General features: G+C 40.1%; 1 protein-coding gene across 4 annotated transcripts in view; it reads right to left on the reverse strand.

The window, feature by feature from the left end:
• Positions 1-17,322, reverse strand: part of TWSG1 (twisted gastrulation BMP signaling modulator 1) — a 66,175-nt gene extending 48,853 nt beyond the window's left edge. For 2 of the 4 annotated variants that reach the window (XM_004742710.3, XM_045065372.1), the window contains exons 1-2: positions 16,615-16,753; positions 14,501-14,654 (exon numbers count right to left, since the gene is read on the reverse strand). In XM_004742710.3, the coding sequence (XP_004742767.1) occupies positions 14,501-14,623 (123 nt within the window). In that variant the 5' untranslated portion in view covers positions 14,624-14,654; positions 16,615-16,753. Of the gene's footprint in view, positions 1-14,500; positions 14,655-16,366; positions 16,506-16,614; positions 16,754-17,194 lie in introns of those variants that run through there. The other 2 variants (XM_045065374.1, XM_045065373.1) reach the window with 2 other exon arrangements.
• Between the last annotated feature and the right edge of the window lie 9,022 nt (positions 17,323-26,344).

Consider the following 26,344-nt stretch of genomic DNA (forward strand, 5'->3'; position numbering starts at 1 on the left):
AGAGAGGATCAGGTGGAAGCACAGGGGATTTTTAGGGCAATGAAACTACTCTGCTATACTATAATAGCAGATATATGACATTTTGCATCTGTCAAAACCCAAAGAACCATACGACACAAAGAATGAACCCTGATGTAAGCCCTAAGGATGTTGGTTAATAAGAGTGTGTCAGTATTGGTTCATCACCTGTAATGAATATACCAACTAATGCAGGATGTTAATAATTGGGGAAAACAGTAGGTTTGTCTAGGGAAAAGGGTATACTAGATCTTTCTGCACTTTCTGCTCAATTTTTCTATAAATCTAAAACTAAAAAGTAAAGTCTATTATTTAAAAAAAAATCCTTGGATGGTTTTTTTTGCAGAAATTAACAAGCTGATTTTAAAATTCATATGGTAGGGGCGCCTGGGTGGCTCAGTGGGTTAAGCCGCTGCCTTCAGGGTCCTGGGATCGAGTCCCGCATCGGGCTCTCTGCTCAGCAGGGAGCCTGCTTCCTCCTCTCTCTCTCTGCCTGCCTCTCTGCCTCCTTGTAATCTCTCTCTGTCAAATAAATAAATAAAATCTTAAAAATAAAATAAAATAAAATTCATATGGTAATACATGGGACCCAAAATAGTCAAAACAATCTTTGAATAGAACAAAATTGGAAAACTCTTATTTCCTGATTTCAAATTATACCACAACGCTAAGGTAATCAAGACAAAATGGTACCTACATAAAGATAAAACACACAAATCAGTGGAATAGATGTGAAAGTTCAGAAATAAACTCTTATCCTTTTGGTATAGTATTTTCAACAAGGGTGCCAAAAATAATTCCATAGGGAAAAAACAGTCTCCTCAAAAAATGGTCCTGAAATAACTGGCAATCTATACACAAAAGAATGAAGTTAGACACACAAAAATTAACTCAAAAAATCATAGGCCTAAATATAAGAACTAAGACCATACAATTAATAGAGGAAAATAAACAAGTAGATCTTTCTGACCTTGAATTAAGCTAATAGTTTCCTAGCCAAAACAACCAAATGCACATGCAACAAAAGAAAAAAACAGATAAATTAGACTATATCAAAGTTAAAAACTTAAAACCTATTTAAAAATTTTTGTACTGCAAATGATATCATCAGGAAAGTAAAAAGATAATCCACAGAATGAGAGAAATAATTTGCAACTAAAATTTTTGATAGGTGATTTGTACCCATAATATATATAAAGAACGTTTGTAACTCAACAATGAAAAGACAAACAAGCCAATTTAAAAATGGGCATATGGACTACTGGGCATTTACCCTGAAGATGCAAACATAGTGATCTGAAGGGGCACGTGCACCCGAATGTTTATAGCAGCAATGTCCACAACAGCCAAACTATGGAAAGAACCAGATGTCCATCAACAGATGAATGGATGAAGAGATGGTATACACACACACACACACACACACACACAATGGAATACTATGCAGCCATCAAAAACACGAAATCTTGCCATTTGCAATGACATGGATGGAACTAGAGGGTATTATGCTAAGCAAAATACATCATTCAGAGAAAGACAATTATCATATAATTTCCCTGATATGAAGAATTTGAGAGGCAGGGTTGGAGGGGGGGGGTCATGGGAAGAAGGGAGGGAAAAAATGAAAAAGATAGGACTGCGGAGAGATAAACCATAAAAGACTCTTAATCTCAGCAAACAAACTGAGGGCTGGGAGAAGTTGAGGGTAGGGATAATAGGGTAGCTGGGTTATGGACATTGGGGAGGGTATGTACTATGGTGAGTGCTATGAATTGTGTAAGACCTGTACCCCTGAAACAAATAATACACTATATGTTAATAAAAATAAATAAATAAGTAAATAAAAATGGGCATGTGGGATGCCGGGGTGGCTCAGTCTGTTAAGCATTTGCCTTTGGCTCAGGTCATGAGCCATGCACCCTGGGATTAAGTCCCACATTGGGCTCTTGCTCAGTGGGAAGCCTGCTTCTCCCTCTGCCTGGGACTTCCTCTGCTTGTGCTCTCTCACTCTCTCTCTCTCTCTGATAAATAAATAAATAAATAGATAGATAGATAGATAGATAGATAAATAAATGGCATAGGTTCACTAGACCCCTCACACACTGGTGCTGGGAATGTATGAAGTCGTTAGCAGTTTCTCAAAATGTTAAACAAAGAAAATATGGCCTAAAAATTCCACTCCTCAGTATATACCCAGAAGAAATGAAAATATACATCCACATTAAAAACTTGTACATGAAAACTCATAGTAGCATTACTCGCCACAGCCAAAAAGTAAAAACAATCCAAATATTCATTAACTGATTAACAGATGAACTAAATGTGTTATATCTAAACTGTGGAATACTATTTGACCATAAAATAATGAAGTGCTGATACTTACTATAACATGGATGATTATCCATGTAAAAGAAGCCAGATATAAAAGACACATATCATATGATCCCACTCATATTAAATGTCCAAAACAGGCATACTGAAAGACAGAAAGTAGATTAGTGGTTGCCTAGGGGTTGGGAAGAGGAATGGGGAGTGACTGCTAATGGGCATGAATTTTCTTTTTAGGGTGATCAAATGTTCTAAAATTAGATTGTGGTGATGGTTGTATAACTCTGTGAATACATTAGAAACCAGTGAATCACACATTTAAATGGGTGCAATTTACAGTATTAGAATTATATTTCAAAAAAGCTGTTTAAAAAAAATGAAGACTTAGAGACTCTATCTTAAAATTACACTAACAAGAGTTCCAGGAAAAAGGGGTGGATGTTACATATTAACATAATAATAAAGGGGAATATCCCAATCTTGAGCTCAAAACAAACCTCCTGTTTCCTAAAAGAGTTTTATAAGGTGCTCATCACAATGTCCACACCAAGGATCAGGAGATGAAACTAAAGATTTCCAGAGAAAAGGAAGAAACAAAATCATCTACAGAGAATAAAAAACAGAATGGCATCAGACTTCTTATTAGCAATATAGAATGCCAGTGGCATAAAGGCAATTAGGAAATGTCTTCAAAGTTCCCAGGGGAAATAATGTAACAATTCTATATTCAGACAAATCACCAAACAGGTATAAATAAAATGAGAATAAATGTGTTTTAAAGAGATATAGCACCTACAACATTTCCTCCCAGTATTGCCTCTGTTAGAAGGTAGTCATTGGCATGTTACAATAACAAGAGAATAAATCAAGAAAGAACAAGATATGGATTCAAAGAAATAGTGGAGCCAACTTAGGAAGTAAGTGTGGATGCAGTACAGGGCAGCTTGCCTCACGCCTAGAGAGAATCAGTTATGTCTAGAAACAGCAATGTAGGAGGCTCCCTTGTGAGGGAAAAACAGACTAAGAATTTAAAACAAGATGTTAATGACTGAGGATGGAAAAATCAAGAAAGACAATTAGAAACTCAAGAAAAACAAAGTCATTCAAGGAAGGAAATGTAATCATAGTGCCCTGCGTGACCATTCAGTCGATAATAATTATACATTACAGAATAAACATGGCTTATTGATTGTCAATTTTAGAATATATCTGTAAATAAAGCATGGAAGATTCGAAGTAGTTACAAAACAAAGAACTAAGGTTAATAATATTTATGGTTCTAGCACTTACATGCTAGCAACTGATCTAGGTACTCTTTATCTAATCCTCACAATATCCCTACACAGTAGGTATGGTTATTATCACTATTTCACAGATGAGGAATTTGAGGCACTGAAACATTAACTCTCTTGACTAAGGTCAGGTAGCTTGTACATCACAGAACTTGGTTTCAAATTCAGGCAGTCTGGTTTCAGAGTTCATGCTCTTAAGTCTTATACTAAGTGCCTTCAGAATATAGATGTTATCAAGCTTGACAATATAAAAGTTAAAGTATAGGTCACATCCCATTCCCCATAGACTTTGAGACAGCCATCAGAAGTTACTCCAAAAGCAGAAAATTCTGAGGGCAGTATTCACAGATGCAGAAAAACCCCAAAACTGATTCCCTTGCTTTCCGCAATACTTAATGTGGTGATAAATGGTAGTCACATGCACAGTTCTTAAAAATTTTACTCTGTCGGGACGCCTGGGTGGCTCAGTTGGTTGAGCAGCTGCCTTTGGCTCAGGTCATGATCCCAGCGTCCTGGGATCGAGTCCCACATCGGGCTCCTTGCTCCGCAGGGAGCCTGCTTCTTCCTCTGACTCTGCCTTCCACTCTGTCTGCCTGTGCTCGCTCTCGCTTGCTCTCTCTCTGACAAATAAATAAATAAAATCTTTAAAAAAAAAATTATACTCTGTCTACTGCTAAATAAATAAGTAAATAAATACAATTTTAAAAGAAAAAAGGAGGTCTACTGATATCCTTCTCTTATAGCAGGACTCAAGAGATAGTGGGTTTTTAAAAAAATATTTCATTTATTTATTTGAGAGAGAGCACAAGCAGATGGGAGAGGAAGAGGGAGAAGTAGGCTTCCTGATAAGCCGGGAGCCCAACCCAAGACTCCTTCCCAGGATCCTGGGTTCAGGGCCTGAGTGGAAGGCAGACACTTAAGTGACTGGACCACCCAGGTGCCCCAAGAGATAGTGTTTTTTAAAGATTTTATTTATTTATTTGACAGACATCTCAAGTAGGCAGAGAGGCAGGCAGAGAGAGAGAGGAGGATGCAGGCTCCCTGCTGAGCAGAAAGCCCGATGTGGGGCTTGATCCCAGGACCCTGAGATCATGACCTGAGCCGAAGGCAGAGGCTCAACCCACTGAGCCACCCAGGCGTCCGAAGAGATAGTGTTTTTAAATGATACGATAGAACAGAAAGGTTTAAGTACACTGTAGAAACTGAAAAGAGAGAGACCCATGAGAGAAACTAAAAACAGGGTTTTTAGCAGGGTAGGAGTATGCGGAGGAAAGAATGGTAAGTAAGCGATGTCCTAACCTAATACAACAGAAAGACAGTTTAGATACATAATCTAGAAATGGAAGTTAAAAAGCAGTAGTAGAAGCATATTATTTAACCGTATGGCTAAAAAAAGCAACAACAGTAAAAGAAGTAAAAGTGGAAGCTATTACTTGGAAGATTAAAAGTAGTTCAACCTGAATAACAAAATGAAGAGTAGACAGAATTACTCAAGGGATTATTTTTCACTATGTATCTTTCCAACAATTTGACTTTTTTTTTTTTTAAGATTGAATTTATTTAAAGACCACAAGTGGGGGGTGGGGCAGAGGGAGAAGCAGACTCACCCCTGAGCTGGGAGCCGGGATGTGGGGCTTGATCCCAGAACCCTGAGTTCATGACCTGAGCCAAAGGCAGCTGCTTAAACAACTGAGCCATCCAGGCTCACACAATTTGGCTTTTTAAAAAAGAGTCCTGCAAGAACTACAGTCAGAAAACAAATAACAAAATGGGAATAAGTACGTACCTATCAATAATTTCTTTAAATGGAATCGGACTAAATGCTTCAGTCAAAAGACAAAGGGTGACTGAATGTACAAAAAAACAAGACACATGTACATGCTGTTTATAAGAGACTTATGTCAGACCTAAAAACACATAAAGACTGAACACGAAGGTACAAAAACACATTCACCATGCCAGTGAAAATGAAGAAAACAAAACAAAACCTGGAGTAGCAATACCTGTATCAGACAAAACAGATTTTAAAACAAAGACTATAGAGGGGTGCCTGGGTGGCTCAGTCAGTTGAGCCCCTGACTTGTGGTTTTGGCTCAGGGTTGTGAGATCAAGCTCTGTGTGGGGCTCTATGCTCAGCACAGGGTCTGCCTGAAAGTCTCTCTCCCTCCCTCTCGCCCTCCCCCTGCTTGCGCTCACACGCTCTCTCTCTCAAATAAATTAATTTTTTTAAAAAGACTGTAGCAAGAGACAAAGAGTACTACACAATGACAAAGGGATCAATCAAACAAGATGTTATAACAATTAAAATATCTATGCACCTAACACACGAAGAGGAGTACCTAAGGCACGAAGCAAGTATTAACAGATATTAAGGGAGAAACTGATGGCAATATAATACAATAATAATAGGGACTTTAACATCCCACTTACATCAATGAGTAGATCATCCAGACAGAAAATCAATAAGGAGAGGCACCTGGGTGGTTCAGTCAGTTAATTGTCTGCCTTCAGCTCAGGTCATGATCCTGGTGTCCTGGGACTGAGCCCCATGTTGGGTTCTCTGTTCAGCAGGGATCTGCTTCTCCTTCTACCCCTCTCCTGACTGAAAGTAAGAAAGCTGGGGCGCTTGGGTGGCTCAGTTAAGTGTCTGCCTTTGGCTCAGGTCATGGTCCCAGATTCCTGGGATCGAGGTCCACATCAGGCTCCCTTCTCAGTACAAAGCCTGCTTCTCCCTCTCCCACTCCCCCTGCTTGTGTTCCCTCTCTCACTGTATCTCTGTCAAATAAATAAAATCTAGCAGAAATAAGGAAGGAAGGAAGAAAGGGAAGGAGGGAAGAAATAAATCAACAAGGGACAGTGGCTTTGAACAATACATTAGACCAGAAGGACCTAACAGACATACATAGAACCCTCCATCCAAAAACAGCAAAATATACCTTCTTTCCAAGTATACAATCTCCAGAAGAGATTACATGTTAAGCCATAAGACAAATATCAATAAATTTAAAAAGACTGAAATCATATAAAACATCTTTTCCAACCACAATGAAAACTAGAAATCAATCATAAGAAATAATTCTGGAAAAACCACAAACACATGGGAGCTAAATAACATGCTATCAAACAACAGATGGGTCAACCATAAAAATCAAAGAGGAAATAAAAAAATACATGAAGACAAATGGAAATGAAAATACAACAGTCCAAAATCTTTGGGATGCAGCAAAAGCAGTTCAAAAAGGGAAGTTTATAGTGGTATAGCTCTATCACAGGAAACCAAAAAATCTCAAATAAACAACCTAACCTTACAACTAAAGGAGATTAAAAAAAAAGACAAAGCTCGAACCTAGAAAAAGGAAGGATACAATAAAGATTAGAGCAGAAATAAATAAAATGGAGAGAAAAAGCATAATAGAAAACATCAATGAAACCAAGAGGTGGTTCTTCAAAATAAAAATATCTTCAAGATAAAATAGATAAACATTTAGTCATACTCATCAAGAGAAAAAAATAGGGAGGGCTCAAATAAAATCAGAAATAAAGGAGGATAAATAACCAACACCAGAAAAATATAAAGTATTATAGTATCATGAAAACTTGTATGCCAACAAATTGGACAACTTGAAAAGAAACTGATAATTTTCTAGAAATGTACAATCTTCCAAAACTGAATCAGAAAGAAATAGAAAAATCGAACAGACCTATTACTACAAAAGAAATTGAAACAGTAATCAAAAAAACTCCCAATGAACAAAGGTTCAGGACCAGTCAGCTTCATAAGGGAATTTTACCAAGTATTTAAAGAAACATTGGGGCTCCTGGATGGTTCCGTCAGTTAATCATCTGACTTCAGATCAGGTCATGATCTCAGGCTCCCCACTCAGCAGGGAGTCCGCTTGAAGATTCTCTCCCTCTGCATACCCACTCCCTCTTAAATTTAAAAAAAAAAAACAAAAAACTAAAGAAAAAGTAAAGAAGTGTTAATACCTATTCTTCTCAAACTACTCCAAAAAACAAAAAAAGGAAAACTTCCAAATTTATTCTATGAGGCCAGTATCACCCTGGTATCAAAACCAAAGTCACCACAAAAAAAGAGAACTACAGGCCAATATTTCTAATGAATATAGATACAAAAATCCTCAACAAAATACTAGCAAACCAAATTCAACAGTACATTAAAAAACTAATTTACCACAGTCAAGTGGGATTTAGTCCAAGGATGCATGGGTAGATCAGTATTTGCAAATTAATCAACATGATACATCACATCAGCACGAGGAAGGTTAAAAGCAATATGATTACTTCAGTAGATGCAGAAAAACCACTGGACAAAGAACATTCATGATAAAACTCCAGAAAGTAGGTTTAGAGAGAACATGCTCCAATGTAAAAGGAGCCACATATGAAAAATCCCACAGCTAACATCATACTCAATAATGAAAAGTTGAAAGCTTTTCCTCTAAGATCAGGAACAAAACAAGGAGGTCCACTCATTACTTTTGTTCAACATGATACTGGAAGTCCTACCTTCAGGATTCAGACAAGAAAAATAAATAAAGGCATCCAAATTGGTAAAGAAGAAGTAAAACACACCCTTTGCAGATGGCATGATACTATATATAAGAAACCCTAAAGACTTCACCAAAAAACTTCTAAAACTGATAAATGAATTCTATAAAGTTGCAGGAGGCAAAATTAATAAACAGAAATCTACTGCATTTCTGTACACCAATAATAAAGTAGCAGAAAGTAAGAAAATAACCCCACTTACAGTTGCAGAAAATGATAGCTAAGAATAAATTTAACCCAAGCAGGTGAGGAACCTATACTCTTAAAACTATAATACACTAATGAAAGAAATTGAAGATAATACAAAGAAAGGGAAAGACATGCCATGCTCATGGAACAAATATTGTTAAAATGTCTATACTGCCCAAAGTAATTTTATATTTAAAACAACCCCTATCAAAATATCCATGGCATTTTTCACAGAACTAGAACAAATAATACTAAAATCTGTATAGAACTACAAAAGATCCTGAATAGCCAAAGCAATCTTGAGAAAGCAAAGCTGGCAGGCACCACAATTCCAGACTTAATGTTATATTACAAAGCTGTAGCAATCAAAACAATACTGTGTTGGCACAAAAACAGACACATGCATCAATGAAAGAGAAGAGAGCCCAGAAAGAAACCCACATCTATATGGTCAATTTGTCCATGACAAAGAAAGCAAGAATATGCAATGGGGAAAAGACAGTTCCTTGGATACAGTGTTGGAAAAACTGGACAGCTACATGTGAATGAAATTGGACCACTTTCTTATACCCTACATAAAAATAAACTCAAAAGGATGAAAGGTCTAAAAATTACACCTGAAGCCATAACTCATAAACAGGCAATAACATCTTGGACATTGGTCTTAGCAATAGTTTTCTAGATATTTCTCCTGAGGCAAGGGAAACAAAAGCAAACTAGTGGGACTACACCAAAATAAAAAGTTTTTGTACAGTGCAAGAAAACATCAAAAAAAAAAAATAAGGAACTTAGTGAATGGGAAAAGATATTTCCAAATAATATATCTGATAAAGGGTTAGTATCCAAAACATAAAGAACTTATACAACTCAACACCAAAAAGACAAATAATCAAATTAAAAATGGGCAGAGGACCCGAAAAGACATTTTTCCAAAGAAGACATACAGATGGCCAACAGACACATGAGATGATGTTCGACATGACTAATCAGGAAACTACAAATCAAAACCACAGTGAGGTATCCCTTCATACCAGTATGAAAGGCTAACATCAAAAAGACAAGGAATAAGAAGTGTTGGCAAGGATGTGGAAAAAAAGGAACCATCATGCACTGGTGGGAATGTAAGTTAGTGCAACCACCGTAGGAAACAGTATGGAGGTAACTCAAAAAATTAAAAATAGAAATACATATGATACCATATAATCCAAATACCCAAAGAATAGGAATACACTAATTTGAAAAGATACATGCTATGTTTCTTGCAGCATTACTTATAATAGCCAAGATACAGAAGCAACCCAAGTGTCCAAAATAGATGAATGGATAAAGAATAGTGTATACATGCACACATGCACATACACAAAAACAAACATACACACACACACACACACACACACACACGCGCGCGCGTGCGCGAAGGAGTATTACTCGGCCATAAAAAAGAATGACATCTTGCCATTTATGATAACATGGACAGACCTAGAAGGTATTATGCTATATGAAAAGAGTCAAACAAAGAAGACAAATACCATACAATTTCACTTATATGTGGAATATTAAAAATAAGACAAACATTCTTAAATATAGAAAATGAACTAATGGCTGTGGGGGAGGAGGGATGGGGAAAATACATAATGGAGATTAAGAGGTATATTTATAAACTTCCAGGTATAAAATAAGTAAGCCACAGAGATGGAAAATACTGTGTAGGGAATATAGTCAATAATACTGTAATAACAGGAGTGCCTAGGTGGCTCAGTTGGTTAAGCATCTGCCTTTGGCTCAGGTCATGATCCCGGGGTCCTGAGATGGAGCCCTGAGTCAAACTCCTTGCTCAGTGGGGAGTCTGCTTCTCCCGTTCCCTCTGCCCCTCCTCTCTTCTTGTGCACGCGCATGCTCTCTCTCTCTCTCTCAAATAAATAAAATAAAATCTTTTAAAAAATAATACTGGTAACTACACTTATACATACATACTTATGTATGTATGTATATTTGTGTATATATGTATGTATTTATGTATATATGTATGTATACATACAAAAATAATACACGGTAACTACACTTAATCATAGTGAGCACTGAGTAATGTTTAGAATTGTCAAATCAGGGCGCCTGGGTGGCTCAGTGGGTTAAGCCACTGCCTTCGGCTCAGGTCATGATCTCAGGGTCCTGGGATCGAGTCCCGCATCGGGCTCTCTGCTCAGCAGGGAGCCTGCTTCCTCCCCTCTCTCTCTCTGCCTACTTGTAATCTCTCTCTGTCAAATAAATAAATAAAATCTTTAAAAAAAAAAAAAAAGAATTGTCAAATCAACATGCTGTTGAACTTGAAACTAATGTAACATTGTATGTCAATTATACTTCAATTAAAAAAAGAGAAATGCCTTTCTTACTCTAATTTTTAAAAAGGAGAATATTTAACATATAATAGTTGGTTTCTTTCTTTACAACTACATAAAACTAGAAGGAAACTTTGAGATCACCTAGCCAGCCAATCTATTTTACACTAAATGTGTATGTATTTTCCAAAAATGTCCATGCCATTTTATGCCACACGCTCTTTTTATGCTCCTCCATCAGAAGTAGGCCTATGTTCCCTCTACCTAAATCCAGGTGGACCTATGACTATGGTGCAAGTAGTATTTAACCTCTAAGGTGAGACCATAAAAGGCAATACATATTCCTCTAGCGCTTTCATGAATCTTGGGAGCCCTGAGCCAGTATGTATGTCATCTAGCTAGTCTTAAACCAGGACACCAGAGGGGTCATCTAGAGAGATGACTGAGAAAGTTAGTGAGTGAGAGAGAGACGGACAGAATGAGAGAGAGCTGAGGAATCTTTCTAGCCCAGGTGTTAGACTTATCAGTGAGCCATCAGATTTGTGAGATCCAGTACAATACCCACTAGTCACATGTAACTATTTACATTTCAATTAATTAAAACCAAATTAAATTTAAAAACCTATTTTTCAATCACACAAGTCATATTTCAAGTGCTCAATAGCCTTATGGGACTAGTTTCTACTGCACTGGACAGGGCAGATGTAGACTGTTTCTATCATTATAGAAAGTTCTAGGGAATGGTGCTGCTTCAGATAACTTCAGAAAGCCTCCGCTTTCAGGTTGCCCTAGTGCTGTGTGGAGCAGAGATGGGTTACTTACCAGGCCCTACATAGTGCAAATTCATGGGCAAAATCAACTTTGGTTTCAGCCACTGATTTTTGGGATGATTACATAGCCATAGTAAAAGGAATTCAAGGAAAATAAAGGTCTGAATGTGAAATAATCTGCTGGAGTTTTGGAGACCACAAAATCAGTCAAATGATGGAACTGATCATATTTTACTTCAATGTCCAGTAAGTGTTTATGACTAAATGAATAAGAAAATCCCCAATTCTTGAACCCACAATAATTTTAGCTTCAAATACTCTGCCACTATGCACCAGAAGTATTGTCTCTACCACTCCAGAAAAATATTTGATGATTCCTGGTTCTGAAGGAACAAAAGGAACCTTAAAAAATGTTAGCATCACTGAATTAATGGTAAAGAAAACAAGTCCTAGCTTCTTTCCAATGAATTCAGTAAAGTCACCATTTAACAGGTAAAGGTCACTCAATTTTCCAGTTTTTACACTCAAAATAGTCTTTACTTTTTGAACTACTGTATATTACATATTTTTAAAATTAACTAATATTATAAAAGATTCTATTTATTTACTTAAGTTGGAGTGCACACAAGTCGGTGGGGAGGGGCAGAGGGACAAGCAGACTCCCCACTGAGTGGGGAATGGGATGCAGGGCATAATCCCAGAACCCTGAGATCATGACCTAAGCTGAAGGCAGACGTTTAACCAACTGAGCCACCAAGGTGCTCCTACGTATTTTTAAATTTAAAAGCAAAAGAAACAAACTGAAAACCTTTGAGGGTATTCACCAATATTAACCAAAAGCTATCTTTTAAAATACTCCTTTACCAAGCAAATTATTTTAATAAAATCCAATTTTTTAATTACTTGAACTAATAGAAATTATAGATTTGGAGTCAAAAATAATGTGGGATTTAAGTGAAATTCTACCTGAACATGAACGTAGCAATTGTTTTGATACTTTTTTTTTTTTTAATAATAATGAAGCTACACTGAAGCAACATGGGAAGTGGCACAGCTTCCCCATCAGCCCAGAGGACAAAGCTAGACTTCATGTACTGACTACAGAATTTTTTGCCAGCATGAGCCTAAGCAGACTTGCCATAACAAGATTTCCAGGTATAAAATTAGAGGATATTTAAGATTACTGAAAATTCTTTTTAAGATTATTTGTTTTTTGTGGGGTTTTTTTTGTTTGTTTTTTTAGTAATCGCTACTAAAAAGCCCCAGTGTGGGACTCAAACTCACAACCCCGAGATCAAGTGTCTCATGGTCTTCCAATGGAAACAGCCAGGCACCCCTTAAATTGCGAACGGCTGTGTTTTAGAGTTCTTATCTTTAAGATGTAGATATTAGGGGCGCCTGGGTGGCTCAGTGGTTAAATCCTCTGCCTTCGGCTCAGGTCATGATCTCAGGGTCCTGGGATCGAGCCCCACATCGGGCTCTCTGCTCAGCGGGGAACCTGCTTCCTCCTCTCTCTCTCCCTGCCTCTCTGCCTACTTGTGATCTCTGCCTGTCATATAAATAAATAAAATCTTAAAAAAAAAAGATGTAGATATTAGAATTATGATAAAACAGTATCAAGAATTTGCCTAAAATTAAGACATAGCTGGGGTGGGCAGTGTAGAGGAACAGAGGTGAAACATAGGTAGGCCTGAGTTAATGACTGCTGGGATTGCCCTTCATTATACTCCTCCCTTCTATTTATGCCTAAAAAATGTCCACGGTGAAAAAAATAAAAACAAACCAACCAACATACTTGTCTATTTCAATGTTTTGGTGTGATAGGCAAAGTCAAGGGTAAAGAGAGTATGAGATAATGACAAACTACACTCAGATAAAGACCAGGCTTCCTAGGATCTCAACTATTAATGAGAAGGACCAAAATGTTCCAAATAAATACAAAATGCCTCAAATCTATAAAAATCATTATCGTAGTACATACATAAAACTGCTCCATGTAGGAATTAGAGCTGACTCATACCTTACACAGAATTCTAATATGTGTGGTTACCAGATTTCTTAGCCAACAGCCAAAAATTAAAAGGGAGGCTAATAAATACAGACAACACACAAAGGCACAAGACTGCTGATGGTCTTACAGGATGAGAAAAAAGAGAATGGCTATATAAGATGTGAAGTTCACCACTAATTAACACAACTTTATGGAGTAATAACCAGTATGGTTAGTGGGAAGGCCACAGGCTCCTTTAATGGAGTTAAAGACTGTTCTACAGTCACTTACTAGCTATTGGAACCTAACAAAATTACTTAACCTCACTTTTTTCTCCAGAAAAATAAGAGTGGTATCTACATCACGAGGCTCATCCAGATGACTGAAAGAGAGATACTGTCAAGTATTTTGAAAGCAGGTTCTCCACAATTGCAGCCAACAATGTGCCTGCAACCTTGTGAAAGACCATGCGCTGGAACCACCCATTTCAACTGCTCCTAGACTCCCAACCCCCAGACACTGCATGACATAAATGTTTATGGCATTAAGTTGCTACATTTGGGATAACCTGTTGCACAGAATAGACACTATTACTTTATATAAGCGAACGATTATTATTTGATTAGCTAAATTTTTCCCTAAATACATTAATTGAGCTTCTTTGGTATATAAACTAGATAATACAAGGAAACCCTTTATCCAAATGGAGCGCTCATCACTTTGTAATGGCATATTTATGAAGCTGGATATTATTTTCAGCACCAAACTTCTTGAATCTGACCTTGGGAATATGCAAGAAAACTATGGAGGTAAAAACTCAGACCAGTGTGTCATGATTCAGTACCTCAGAAGCCGACTGAACACTTGGGCCTTACACTGTATGTCTGTGCGCGCGCGCGCACACACACACACACACACACACACATATACACACCCACTATATATGTATATATGCACTCTTTATCTCTTCTACATTTTAATATTAATAAAAAGTATACTTAATCCTACCTGAATGAGGCATTTGCTCACATCACTAGCACAGAGTGCTTTGTTACAACTCAGTGACACAGGGACCCATGTCAGGAACACCAGGATGGCTAGAGTAAGCATAACACCACAGTGTGTCTTCATGTTTCTTCAGGGATGATCAACTCCCAGGAAGCTAAACAAACAAACAAGAAGAAAAAAAGCTTTAATTCAAAGGCAAGGGCTAGGTTAAGAACAGATACAGAAATGAAAAGCAAAACAAACCAAGACTCATTGTTTGTGTTAAAAGACTTTTGAGTGATCATTTAAAGGACATTCTCAATGAATGATGAAACATTCAAAACAAACTACAATTTTTGTATGGTAAGGTCTTGCCAGCCAACTCCAAATATATATATATACACACACATATTATATATATATATAATATGTATAAAAAACCACCAGGTTACTGAGGCAAATAACTAGTTTTTTGTTTTTTTTTTTTTTTTTTTTTTTTAAAGATTTTATTTATTTATTTGACAGAAATCACAAGTAGATGGAGAGGCAGGCAGAGAGAGAGAGAGAGGGAAGCAGGCTCCCTGCTGAGCAGAGAGCCCGATGCGGGCCTCGATCCCAGGACCCTGAGATCATGACCTGAGCCGAAGGCAGCGGCTTAACCCACTGAGCCACCCAGGCGCCCGCAAATAACTAGTTTTAATACTGCACCACTACTCCTCACCTTTAGTTTTAGGCCCATTTTGCAACTTTAAACTCATATTTAAAACTATTAATACTGTATCATAATTTAAAACATTCAACAAATTTTTAAAACACAAATTATTCTAATGATTATTTATGACTATTTCATTTTATCTCTTAACATAATTAACCAGAATGAAGCAGCTCAGAGAAAGCAGTTGGCAGTCATTCCTTAAATAACCCAGCAAATAACAAAGGGGATAGTAAATTATTAATTGCATTAAGAACTCGAGTAATTTATTAAAATGTGAAGATATTCTTTGAATTCTACACCATAGGTACCACAGATTCTTCAACGTTATTAATAAGATAGTACACTTTGAAAAAAAGAAGGAAAAAGACCTGAAAAAATCCTGATAGTAGTTAAACAACCAACATGGTTATTAAGCTTTTTAAAAAGATACAACTTCTTGGCATTAAAACAAACCCTCCCCAAGATAGAATCAAGTAAAATAAATGACTACTGATGTTGGATATATAAAAGGTGAGTTTATAGGCCTTTTATGATTACTATAAACGTTTATCCTAAGTATTATAAAGCACAATAAAGCAAAACAATAAGAAGGTGGGAAGAATAAAGGGCTTTGTACCCAGTATGACTCAATTTAGAAAGAGAAAGCCCTGGTGATTGATACTGAGGCCCACAAAGTATTCCCAAAGACCGTTAGTAGCCCAATTTTCTAATTGACAAACAGCATTGACTAATGAATGTATTTAATACTAAGTCGTATGATTTCTGGTGCATATTCGTGGAGGCCAAAGAAGGTATTTCAAAAAGTGATTTTTATCGAGAAGTAGTTTTCATCCTACGCTCACTAAAAATGGGATTTTTTTTTTTTTTATCTTTTATGGTTGTCTTCATACTACTCCCAAAATCTCACTGGAAAAAGTATTCAAGTAAATAATTGCAAGTACGAAGCAGGTAACAGAATTATTTAAAGGGCCTCCCTTTTTTCTTCTACGGAGTGAGGAACGGTACCGCACCGGAACTGTTTTCCTACGTCGGGACCCGCTTCTCGGGCTCGGGCGACCTGTGTGTGGTCCCCAAGGGGGACGGCACTGACAGCAGCCTTTGTGCCGCTGCACCGAGCCCCTGGCTGCCGGTGAGGAGGCAGAGGCCAAAGCGGCTCTTCACCCCCAACTCACCGACGCGCCGCCGAGCAGCAAGGCAGGGGAGGGGGCCTTGGAGGTGCCGCCGGCCGGCGGGCCCGCGCCCAGCACCCACCGGGCGGCACCCCCACTTTGTCCTGCGCGTAGGCGGGGCCCAGGCCGCGCGGGAGCTGCTCCGCTTCTCCCGGCCCCGACAGCCCGCCGCGGCCTCGGCCTCCAGAGGCCGGCGCTCTCGGTCCGGACCCTGCCCGGCCGCAGACCCTGCCCCGCCTGCTCCCGCTCACCGTGCGCCGCGGCGCCGCGAGACTGCCTGGCCCTCGTTCCCCCGCAGGTCCGCCGAGCCCTGGGCGAGCCGCGGGGCTGGGCGAGGGAGGCAGGCCGCGCCCCCGCGCCGTCCCTCAGCGCAGCGCCCGCGAGCCTCGGGCACCTTAAAGAGACAGGCCCGCCGCCGCCCTCCCCCCAGTTCCCCGGTCCCTCCGCCCGCCTTCGGTTCCCAGCTGCCGCCAGCTCCCGCCAGGAGGCGTCTCTCACTCCCGGGGCGCTCCTGTCAGCGCACGCCCTGGGCCCGCCCCTCCCCGCCTGCGTGCCCGCCCCGCCCCCAGCCCCGCCCCCAGCCCCGCCCCCAGCCCGGTCCCGGCGCGGCCCGCACGAAGGCCCCACCCCCAGCTGCGGCCCGGCCCCGCTCGCGCTCGAAGGCCCCGCCCCGCCCTCCGGTCACGCCCAACAGCGCTGCACTGAGAGACACCCCGCCCCCCAGAAACACCCGGGGGGGGTCTTGCCGGGGACCCACGCGCGTCTTGCCTCCGCCCTCTTCCCTGCCCCCATCTCAGGTTTCTTTGTCGCCTACCGGGGGCTGCGGCTTACCTTCCGTGAGGCCCATTCTCTGCGCCTTAGCGTGTGTTCTTCCCCGAGCCGAGAACGGGACGTGCATTAGCTCGGCTACTTCCCACGGCAACCCCTACAGACTGTATCTGTCCGGTTATGGGGATTCAAGACCCAGGCACCTAGTGGTGGAGCAGGATTCACGGGTGGAGCCCGTTACCCTTGAACTCCTGTTATCTGATGTCGGAGGCAGGATTTATTAAAAGTGCACGTTTCTGGGCTCTATCTCAGACCTACTGAAAAAGGATCTGCTAGGGTAGAGCCTTCGTTCAGCAGTTCACTAAATTTGCTGCGGCCTCAGTGAGTGCCTGACACTGTGCTTGGTACTGGAAATAGAAGAGAGGAGGTGCCGTGGGTGCTGTTCAAGGAGGCCACTGGTCCTCGGAGAGGACGGACACACGGCTACACAAATGGCTGCAGCGCACCTACCTTCCCCAGTCCTCAGAAGAGAGCTCCAGGAGCATGTATGACGCAGCACTCATTTCAGCCTGTACTTCAGAAAAATGAATTGATTCCACTGGCAATAAACACGTAGAGGAAGGTGTTCGAGAAAGATGCTCAGATCTTTCCCACAACCCTGGGAACTTGGCATTTTAAAAAGATTTCAGGGTGATTAAGTTGCGGCGCATTGGGCTGGAGGATCCACAAGGGACTTTCCCCTTGGAAATGGTGACCTAGTGCTAAAGTCTTAAACTAGTAGTCTTAAATGCCTTACATTCCCCTTTGTGGCTTGGAAGAATGGAAAGTGTTGATTGGCTGAGGGGGTGGATTACATTAATGATATTAGTCCATTTTTGTAAAATAAGTAAATAAATCTGCATGTTAAAAATCATCCCTGGAAATTATCTTAAAGAAATAATTAAGAGTGTACACAAATTTAACTTTAAGGATCTTATTCTTTGGCATTCCTTACTAATGAATTATGATACTCCAGTACAATGAACTAAATCAGCTATTAAAACCAAGATTCTCCCACTTTGAATCTCAGGACCCCTTTACATTCTTGAAAAGTACTGAGGACACCAGAGACGTACTTTTATGTATATTATGTCTATCAAAACTCTGTATGTTAAAACAGAAATTTAGCGCGGCACCTGGGTGGCTCAGTCTCTAAAGTCTCCCAGTCTTTGTGTCAGCTCAGGTCATGAACTCAGGTTGGTAAGATCAAGCCCCACATCGGGCTCCTCGCTCAGCACTGAGTCCAGCTCTGTGTGAGATTCTTTCCTTCTCCCTACTCTTCCTCCTCTACCCCTCCTTCCACCCCTGTGCATGCCTGCTCTCTCTCTTAAATAAATAAAATCTTTTTTAAAAAGAGAAATTAAAAAATATGTATTCATTGTTTCACTTAAAAATAATAGATTCTATTGTATTGGAACATGAATGACATTTTATGAAAAATAAGTACATATTCCCCAAAAAAGAAAAATGGCATTATTTTACATTTGTGCTATTCTCTTTAATGTCAAAATTAATAGAAGGCTTTGATGGGATTTTCATATCTGCTCCTGCATTTATACTGTTGCAGTATCATGTATTATGTAGCCGCTAGGAAACTACTCTAAACTTGTGACAGGAGGATGAAAAAGGCAAAGGATGTTTTAGAATTTAAATAAAAAGAGTTTGGAACTCATGAACCCCCTGAAAATGTTTTGGGACTCCTAGAGTCCCCAGATTCCACTTTGAGAACTAGTACTGCAGATGAATATTGTTGGCATGGAAAGATATTCATGATAGATCAACATTTTAAAGTAGTATATAGGGGTGCCTGGGTGGCTCATTTGGTTAGGTGACTGCCTTCAGCTCCAGTCATGATCCCACAGGCCTAGGATCAGACCCCTGCATCAGGCTCCTTGCTCAGTGGGGAGCCTCCTTCTCCCTCTCGCTCCACTTGCTACTCACCTGCTTGTGCTCTGTAAAATAAATAAATAAATAAGATCTTTTAAAAAATAGTGTATATATTTTTAGAATGATTACTATTAAAATTGTGTGCACAGTTATTTTCACAGTGGGGAAAACTACTCTGTCTCCCTAGGGACAAGCACTTTAGGGGCTGGGGGTTCTGGTTTGGAACCCACAGTCCCGTTCTCAACCTCTCTACTTGGCTGACTCAGCTAAATGAGCCAATCTGGTTTTACAGATTTGAATTAAAGTGAGCCACAGCCTATCAGCCTCCCAGACTGCTCCTGTGGGAGGGAGGATCTACTGAAGTAGGAAGGTCCATTTGAAGAGAAACCTCCTTTCTCCATCATTCTCTTCCCTGCCATCCTTCCTCCTGGTTCTGCTAAGGTTCTACTGCAAAGCTATCTAAAGAATGAGAAGAAAATGGATTTCTTGGGTGTCTGGGTTAAGCGTTGTTAAGCATCAGACTCTTGATTTCTGCTCTGGTCATGATCTCTCAAGGGTCTCTCAATAAAGAAAGAAATAAAATCTTTAAAAATAGTAATAAGTAAGTAAGTAAATATGTGAGTAAAGTCCGTTGTCATTACCTCTGTTATGAATGGTTGTTGAACCACCCAGTAAAAAGAAGAGTATTCCTCTGCATGGGAGTGGGGAGCAGGGGGGTAGGGGTGGGGGTGCTCAGGGGCTGCAGGAGACCTAGCTGACCACTGGGGAAGCTTGGAGAAGATGCTATTTCAGGAGAGATTTGCAAAGGGCTAGGAAGGACTATTGAGATATTTACAAAGCATTCTCAAAAGCCCCTAAAACTTCCCCAAATTCAGTGTATACATGTGGCTCATTGTTGCTTACCAAATTAGGTCCAAACTCTGTAGCTTATTTATTTAAAGTATTTCTTATTTTCTTTTCATTGCCCTTTTGTCCCCTTCTCATCGTGCATGTAATACATGCAAGCTGGGGAAAATTTTTAAACTATGGAACTTCATAATGAGTGCCTTTTGCCATTTTAACCCCCAGTGATTGCTCCTAGTTTCGTGTATATTTCTTCTTTTTTTAGTCACATACACTAACATATATTTGCGACAAACGAAATTATGTTAAGAATACTTCACTACAATTTCCATTTTTCCACTTAGCTTATCTAGAACATCTTTTCACACCAATATATGCAGATCTTTTTTGATGTCACACAAATCTTCTGCATAAGCTAAGCAGGTCTATTTTCACACTTTGTATTTTTCCCATCTTGTATTTCTGCACATTCTTCTTTTTGCTCAGGACAGAATTCTTACTTTTTTTTCTAGCTACGCAGTTCCTATCCACTCTTGGAAGCCTGTTCAAGTATCACTCTATACAGATATCAAAAATCATCTTCCATAACTCAACACAGTGCCTGGCACATAGCAGGTGAATGAATTGATTAGAGGAATGACTTCCCTGGCTAAAGTCCCCAATTGCTTCTGAGCTCCCAAAGCATTTATTTGCACTGACATTTCCCTATTAATGTATATGTGTTCTGTTTCCTTAACTAATTTTAGAAGCTTCTTTAGGGCAGGAATCATATCATCAATGTCTCATTCCTCTGTGTGCAGGGATTCTCTGGCTCTTGGAAGATCCACAAAAACTAGAACCAATGGTCTCACCTGTAGTAGCCAAAATGACAACAGTAACGAAGATGTGAAAACAATTAGTGAAAAAGATAAGGATGCATAGAGTTGAGAGCTTAATGGTTACTTTAAGAAACAAGGAAAAGCAGGGCATCTAGGTGGCTCAGTACGTTAAGCAAAGTGGCTCTAGGTTTTGGCTCAGGTCCTGCCTGATCTCATGGGTGGTGAGAGTCCGCAGGCCCGTGAAGCAGGGAGAGTCTGCTTGAGTTTCTCCTCTTCTGCCCTTCCCTCCCACTCCTGCATGTGCCTGCGTGCTTTCTGTCTCAAATAAATAGATACATTTTTTTTTAAGATTTTATTTATTTATTTGACAGAGAGAGATCACAAGTAGGCAGAGAGGCAAGCTGAGAGAGAGGGGTAAGCAGGCTCCCTGCTGAGCAGAGAGCCCGATGCGGGGCTCGATCCCAGGACCCTGGGATCATGACCTGAGCTGCAGGCAGAGGCTTTAACCCCCTGAGCCACCCAGGCGCCCCTCAAATAAATAGATACATCTTTACAAAAAGAAAAGGAAGGAAGAGGGAGGGAAGGAGAGAGGGAGGAAGGAAAAGAACGAGAAAAAAGAAAGGGAGGAGGGAAGGAAGGGAAGAAAGGAAGGAAGGAAAGAAAAAGGAAAAGAGAAAGAAAGAAAGAAAGAGAGACAGACAGGCAGGGAGAGAGAAAGGAAGGAAGGAAGGAGGGAAGGTCGGTCCCTGGGTGGCTCAGTTGTTAAGCGTCTGCATTTGGCTCAGGTCAAGACCTCAGGGTCTTGGGAATCTTGGGGTCGAGCCCTGCGTCAGGCTCCCTGCTCAGCTGGAAGCCTGCTTCTCCCCTTCCCACTCTCCCTTCTTCTGTTGCCTCTCTCACTGTATTTCTCTTGGTCAAATAAATAAAGAAGATCTTTAAAAGGAAGGGAGGGAGGAAAGGAAGGAAGGGAGAAAGAAGAACAGAGATTGGTGTTTGGAATACTCAGACTTCTGGAGGCTTAGGCTTGGTCTAAAGGGCAGTTCAGACTTGAAGGGGGCAGAGAGGGGGACTTGGGGGTGAAGGCGAAGGGAGGTGAGTGAGCAGAGGAGGGCTGGCTTGGAGGAGGAGTGTCCTAGCAGCAAACCACCCAGGACAGCCTCAGTCCCTCAGTCCTCAGAGCCATACCACCTTATAAGAGAGGAACGGCAAGTACCTAGGAACTTAATGCTGTCTCTGTGTGTCAAAAGTCATTTAAGATAAAATTGACCATTCTAACCACTTAAAAGTATACAGTTTGGTGGCATTCAGTAGTCACAATGTTAAGCAACCATCACCACTATCAAATTCAGGGACATTTCTCTCACCTTAAAAGGAAACCCAATACCCATTAAGCAATCCTGCAACCCCTGCCCCACCTTGCCAATCACTAGTCTCTTCTGTCTCTATGGGTTTGTCTCTTCTGGACATTTCAGATAAATGGATTCAGAGAATATGTGGCCTTTCTATCTGGGTTTTTTCAGTTGGCATTACATTTTCTTTTCTCTTTCTAAAAAATATTTATTTGAGAGAGAGAGTGCACACACAAGCAGGGGGAGGGGCCGAGGGAGAGGGAGAAATAGGCTCCCCTCTGAGCAGGGAGCCCATCATGGGGCTTGATTCCAGGACCCCAAGATCATGACCTGAGCAGAAAGCAGATACTTCACCAACTAAGCTACCCAGGTGTCCAGCATCTTGTCTCCCAGGCTCATCCATGTTGCAGCATCTATCAAAACTTCATTCCTTTTTGTGGCTGAGTAATATTTAATTGTATGACATACCATATTTTGTTTATCTAGTCATCAGCTGATGGACACTTGGGTGGTTTCTACTTTTGGCCATAGTGAACAGTATTGCTATAAGCATTCAGGTACAAATTTTTGTTTGAACACTTTTTTTTTCCTATTGGAGAGACAGAGTGCACACGCACTCGAGTTGTGGGGTGGAGAGGAGCAGAGAGAGAGGGAGAGAAAATCTAAGCAGGCTCCAGCATGGAGCCCAGCACAGGGTTCGATCTCATGACACTGAGATCATGAACTGAGCTGGAATCAAGAATCAGACGCTTAACAGACTGAGCCCCCCAGGCACCCGTGAACACTTGCTTTTAATTCCTTTGTGTATATAACTAGGAGTGGAATGGGTTGTATGGTAACCAACTTGTTGGGAAACTGCACCTCAGCTTTCCATAGCAGCTGTGCCCTTTTACATTCTCACCAGCAATGTAGGAGAGCTCCAATCTCTCCACATCCTTGACGACATTCATATTTTCCATAATTTTGATTATAGGCCTCCCAGAGGGTGCATGGTATCTCATTGTAGTGGCTAATTTTTTTTTTCCATATGTTTATGGCTCGCTTTTTCCAGGAAGGATTGGAAGAAGTTGAGAAAAATACAAATGATGCAGGAAGGGTCAAATCATCACACAGAGAATTTGAAAGTCAGGAAAATAAGGTCAAGAGAATAACACTGGGTACAGAATGGCACTAAAATGACTTGTTGAGATGAAGGTAACAGACTGATTTTAAGCATTCTCACAGCAAACGCAAAGAAAGAAACACAACCCATCACAACATCCACGGTATTTGTAGGATAAAAATGAACTAGAAGTAATCTTTTCTTAATATTCATGCTTGAGAGAAAGTTCTCCCATGGGTTCCCATGGAAAACTGCTTTGAATGATTCAACAGAAATACGTATTGGACAAATAAGTTGAGGATCTATTGTGTGCCAAGCACTGCGCTAGACATTGGCTATTGGCTGTTTTAAAACTTTATCTCCCATTTTTTTCTTATTGTGGTTATGTTTTCCTCTACTATACTGTACATACAGACAAATAGTTCTGTTAACATATTTATTTACTAGTTCCATTACTGCTTTTATTTCTCCTTCAATTCCTATTTTTTTCTGGTTGAGGGTCATAATTTTCTACTTCTTTACATGCCTGATCATTTTTTTTTTTTAAGATTTTATTTATTTGGGTGAGAGAGACAGACATAGCGACAGAGATACCAAAAGAGAGGGAGCACAAGCAAGGAAGGAGAGGGAGAAGCAGGCTTCTAGCTACGCGGGGAGCCTGACATGGGACTTGATCCCAGGACCCCGGGACCATGACCTGAGCCAAAGCCACCAGGCACCCCATATGCCTGATAATTTTTCACTCTAGACATTGTAATTTTTCCATTGTTGGTTACTGCATTTTATTGTGTTCTTTTAGTGATGGATTAGGCTCAGTCATGTAATCGAGCTACCTGGAATCTGTTTGATTTTTTTAAAATATATTTTTTAAGATTTTATTTTTAAGAAATCTCTACACCCAACGTGAACCTCAAACAACCCAGAGATCAAGAGTCATATGCCCTCCTACCAACTGAACCAGCCAGGATCCCCTGATTTGATCTTTTTTTTTTTTTTTTTTTTAGATTTTATTTATTTATTTATCTGACAGAGAAAGAGCACAAGCAGGGGGAGCAGCAGGCAGAGGGATAGGAAGAAGCAGACTCCCCACGGAGCAGGGAGCCCGATTTGGGCCTCGATCCTAGGACCTTGGGATCATGACTTGAGCCCAAGGCAGATGCTTAACTGACGGATCCACCAGGCGTCCCTGGTTTGATGTTTTTGAAGCTAATTTTTAGGATTGGCCAGAGGGGATTTGGGGCTTATTTGGCTTCACGAAGGCAATGCCCTCCTGAGTACTGTTTGATGCCCTGGGTATTAGATCTTTCCTCCTTGGCTGATGGGAACACAAACTATGCCCAGCCTCGTGTGAGGTCATAGGATTGTTCTGCTACTTCAACATCAATGGAAGTGGAAAACGTTTAAGAATTGTTTTTAGCATGTAAGAAGAATAAATTTTTGTGCCTCTGTTGAAAGAAAATTATGTTATAATGTAATTACTCTGCTACAGAGGTGACTAATAGGGAGAAGGCTTTGAACTATAATACAAATGAACTTTCGAATTAAAAAGCATTACCACGAGGTGCCTGGGTGCCTCAATCGTTAAGCATCTGCCTTCGGCTCAGGTTTTGATCCCAGAGTCCTGGGATCGAGCCCTGCGTGAGGCTCCCTGCTCAATGGGAAGTCTGCTTCTCCCTCTTCCACTCCCTCGCTTGTGTTCCCTCTCTCTCTCTCTTTGTCAAATAAATAAAATCTTAAAAAATACAATAAAAATAAAGAGCATTAACAAGCTGCCATGAAAAATTATAGTCTGTTTCCCCAAGATCAACAGGGGAAAATATTGGTGCCATCACGTAGTATTGTTCAGAATGAATACACAGAGGGGATAACTTGCTTCAGTAATTATTTCTACTCATGATTAGGAGCTTCAAGATTAGGAGAGTTGACTTTATCATAACCTACTGGAAATACGCTATATATTTGAAAGACTGCATAGAGTACAGTTCCTGAGAAAAACCTAAAATAATACTAAGAATGAGAAGAATCATATCCTTAGCATCATATATCTTGTAATATTAGATTATCAGACTGATTGCTAGGCAGTCTTCTTACCAGAGTTCAGAGTTCTATATGTGAACCCTGCCTGATCTTCACAACAATGAAGAAGTCTCATGGTGGAGAACTTTGGAAATTTTGCTACTGTGGATCTTTCTTGTTGGCTGGAACAGTCCTGTGCATAATCCAAAATAACTTAGTTTTCCATGGAGAAAAATCTAATGGCTGTGGAATTCTGAATGAAATTAGACTCATAAGCCCATTCTAAATAGTCCAGCCTAGATTTCTGAAGCTTACTTTGTCATCCATTCCATCTACCTGGTAAGTTTTTAGTTCCAACTTGTTATAATAGGGCTGGACTGAGACTATGAAGCTAGTTGAGGAGACTATCTGGGAAGATATTTGCTCCTTGGTCTAAAAGGAGCATTTCTCTGTAAGGGAAAGCAGGCATAAGAATTTATGTATTATTGTTTTAGCACAAGAATTTATCTCAGTACTAAGAGGTTCACTGAACTTTTTTTTTTTTTTTTGGATAAAAAAATTTGCAAAATACCTAAGTTTCTAAGAGGAATCTGGTTAATTTATGGAATGTCCATATGATTAATGTTTAATGAAATGGTAAATCATTTGCTATTAAAAACATCATGATGTGAGAGATATATAGATCATTTGATATATGTATCCCACGGTACCTTTGTCAAAAGCATATCACTTTATTTAAATTTTTTAAGAAAAGATTTTATTTATTTGGCAGAGAGAGCACAACAGGGGGAGCACCAGGGAGAGAGGGAGAAGCAGGCTCCCCATTGAGCAGAGAGCCCAGTGTGGGGCTCAATCCTTGGACCCTGGGATCATGACCTGAGCTAAAGGCAGACGCTTCACTGCTAACTGAGGCCACCCAGGTGCCCCAAAAGCCTGTCACTTTAAAGAACTGACAATGTTTGTTGCCATAACGTCTGACCTTTCAAGTAAAGATTAGAATTTTGGAAAACTTGTAGTTGTCACTTAGAGCCTCACAGCTTCCGATCACTTAAAAGACATTTTTGATGAAATCAGTGGTGATATTAACAAGTATGAATTTTTGGTATTATAAAGTGAGCTCTGTCGACATTTGGAAGACACATATAACACCGTTACCCAA

The sequence above is a fragment of the Mustela putorius genome, unplaced genomic scaffold (genome assembly GCF_011764305.1).
Source record: "Mustela putorius furo isolate JIRA1106 unplaced genomic scaffold, ASM1176430v1.1 tig00003858_pilon_pilon_pilon, whole genome shotgun sequence".
Classification (NCBI taxonomy): domain Eukaryota; kingdom Metazoa; phylum Chordata; class Mammalia; order Carnivora; family Mustelidae; genus Mustela; species Mustela putorius.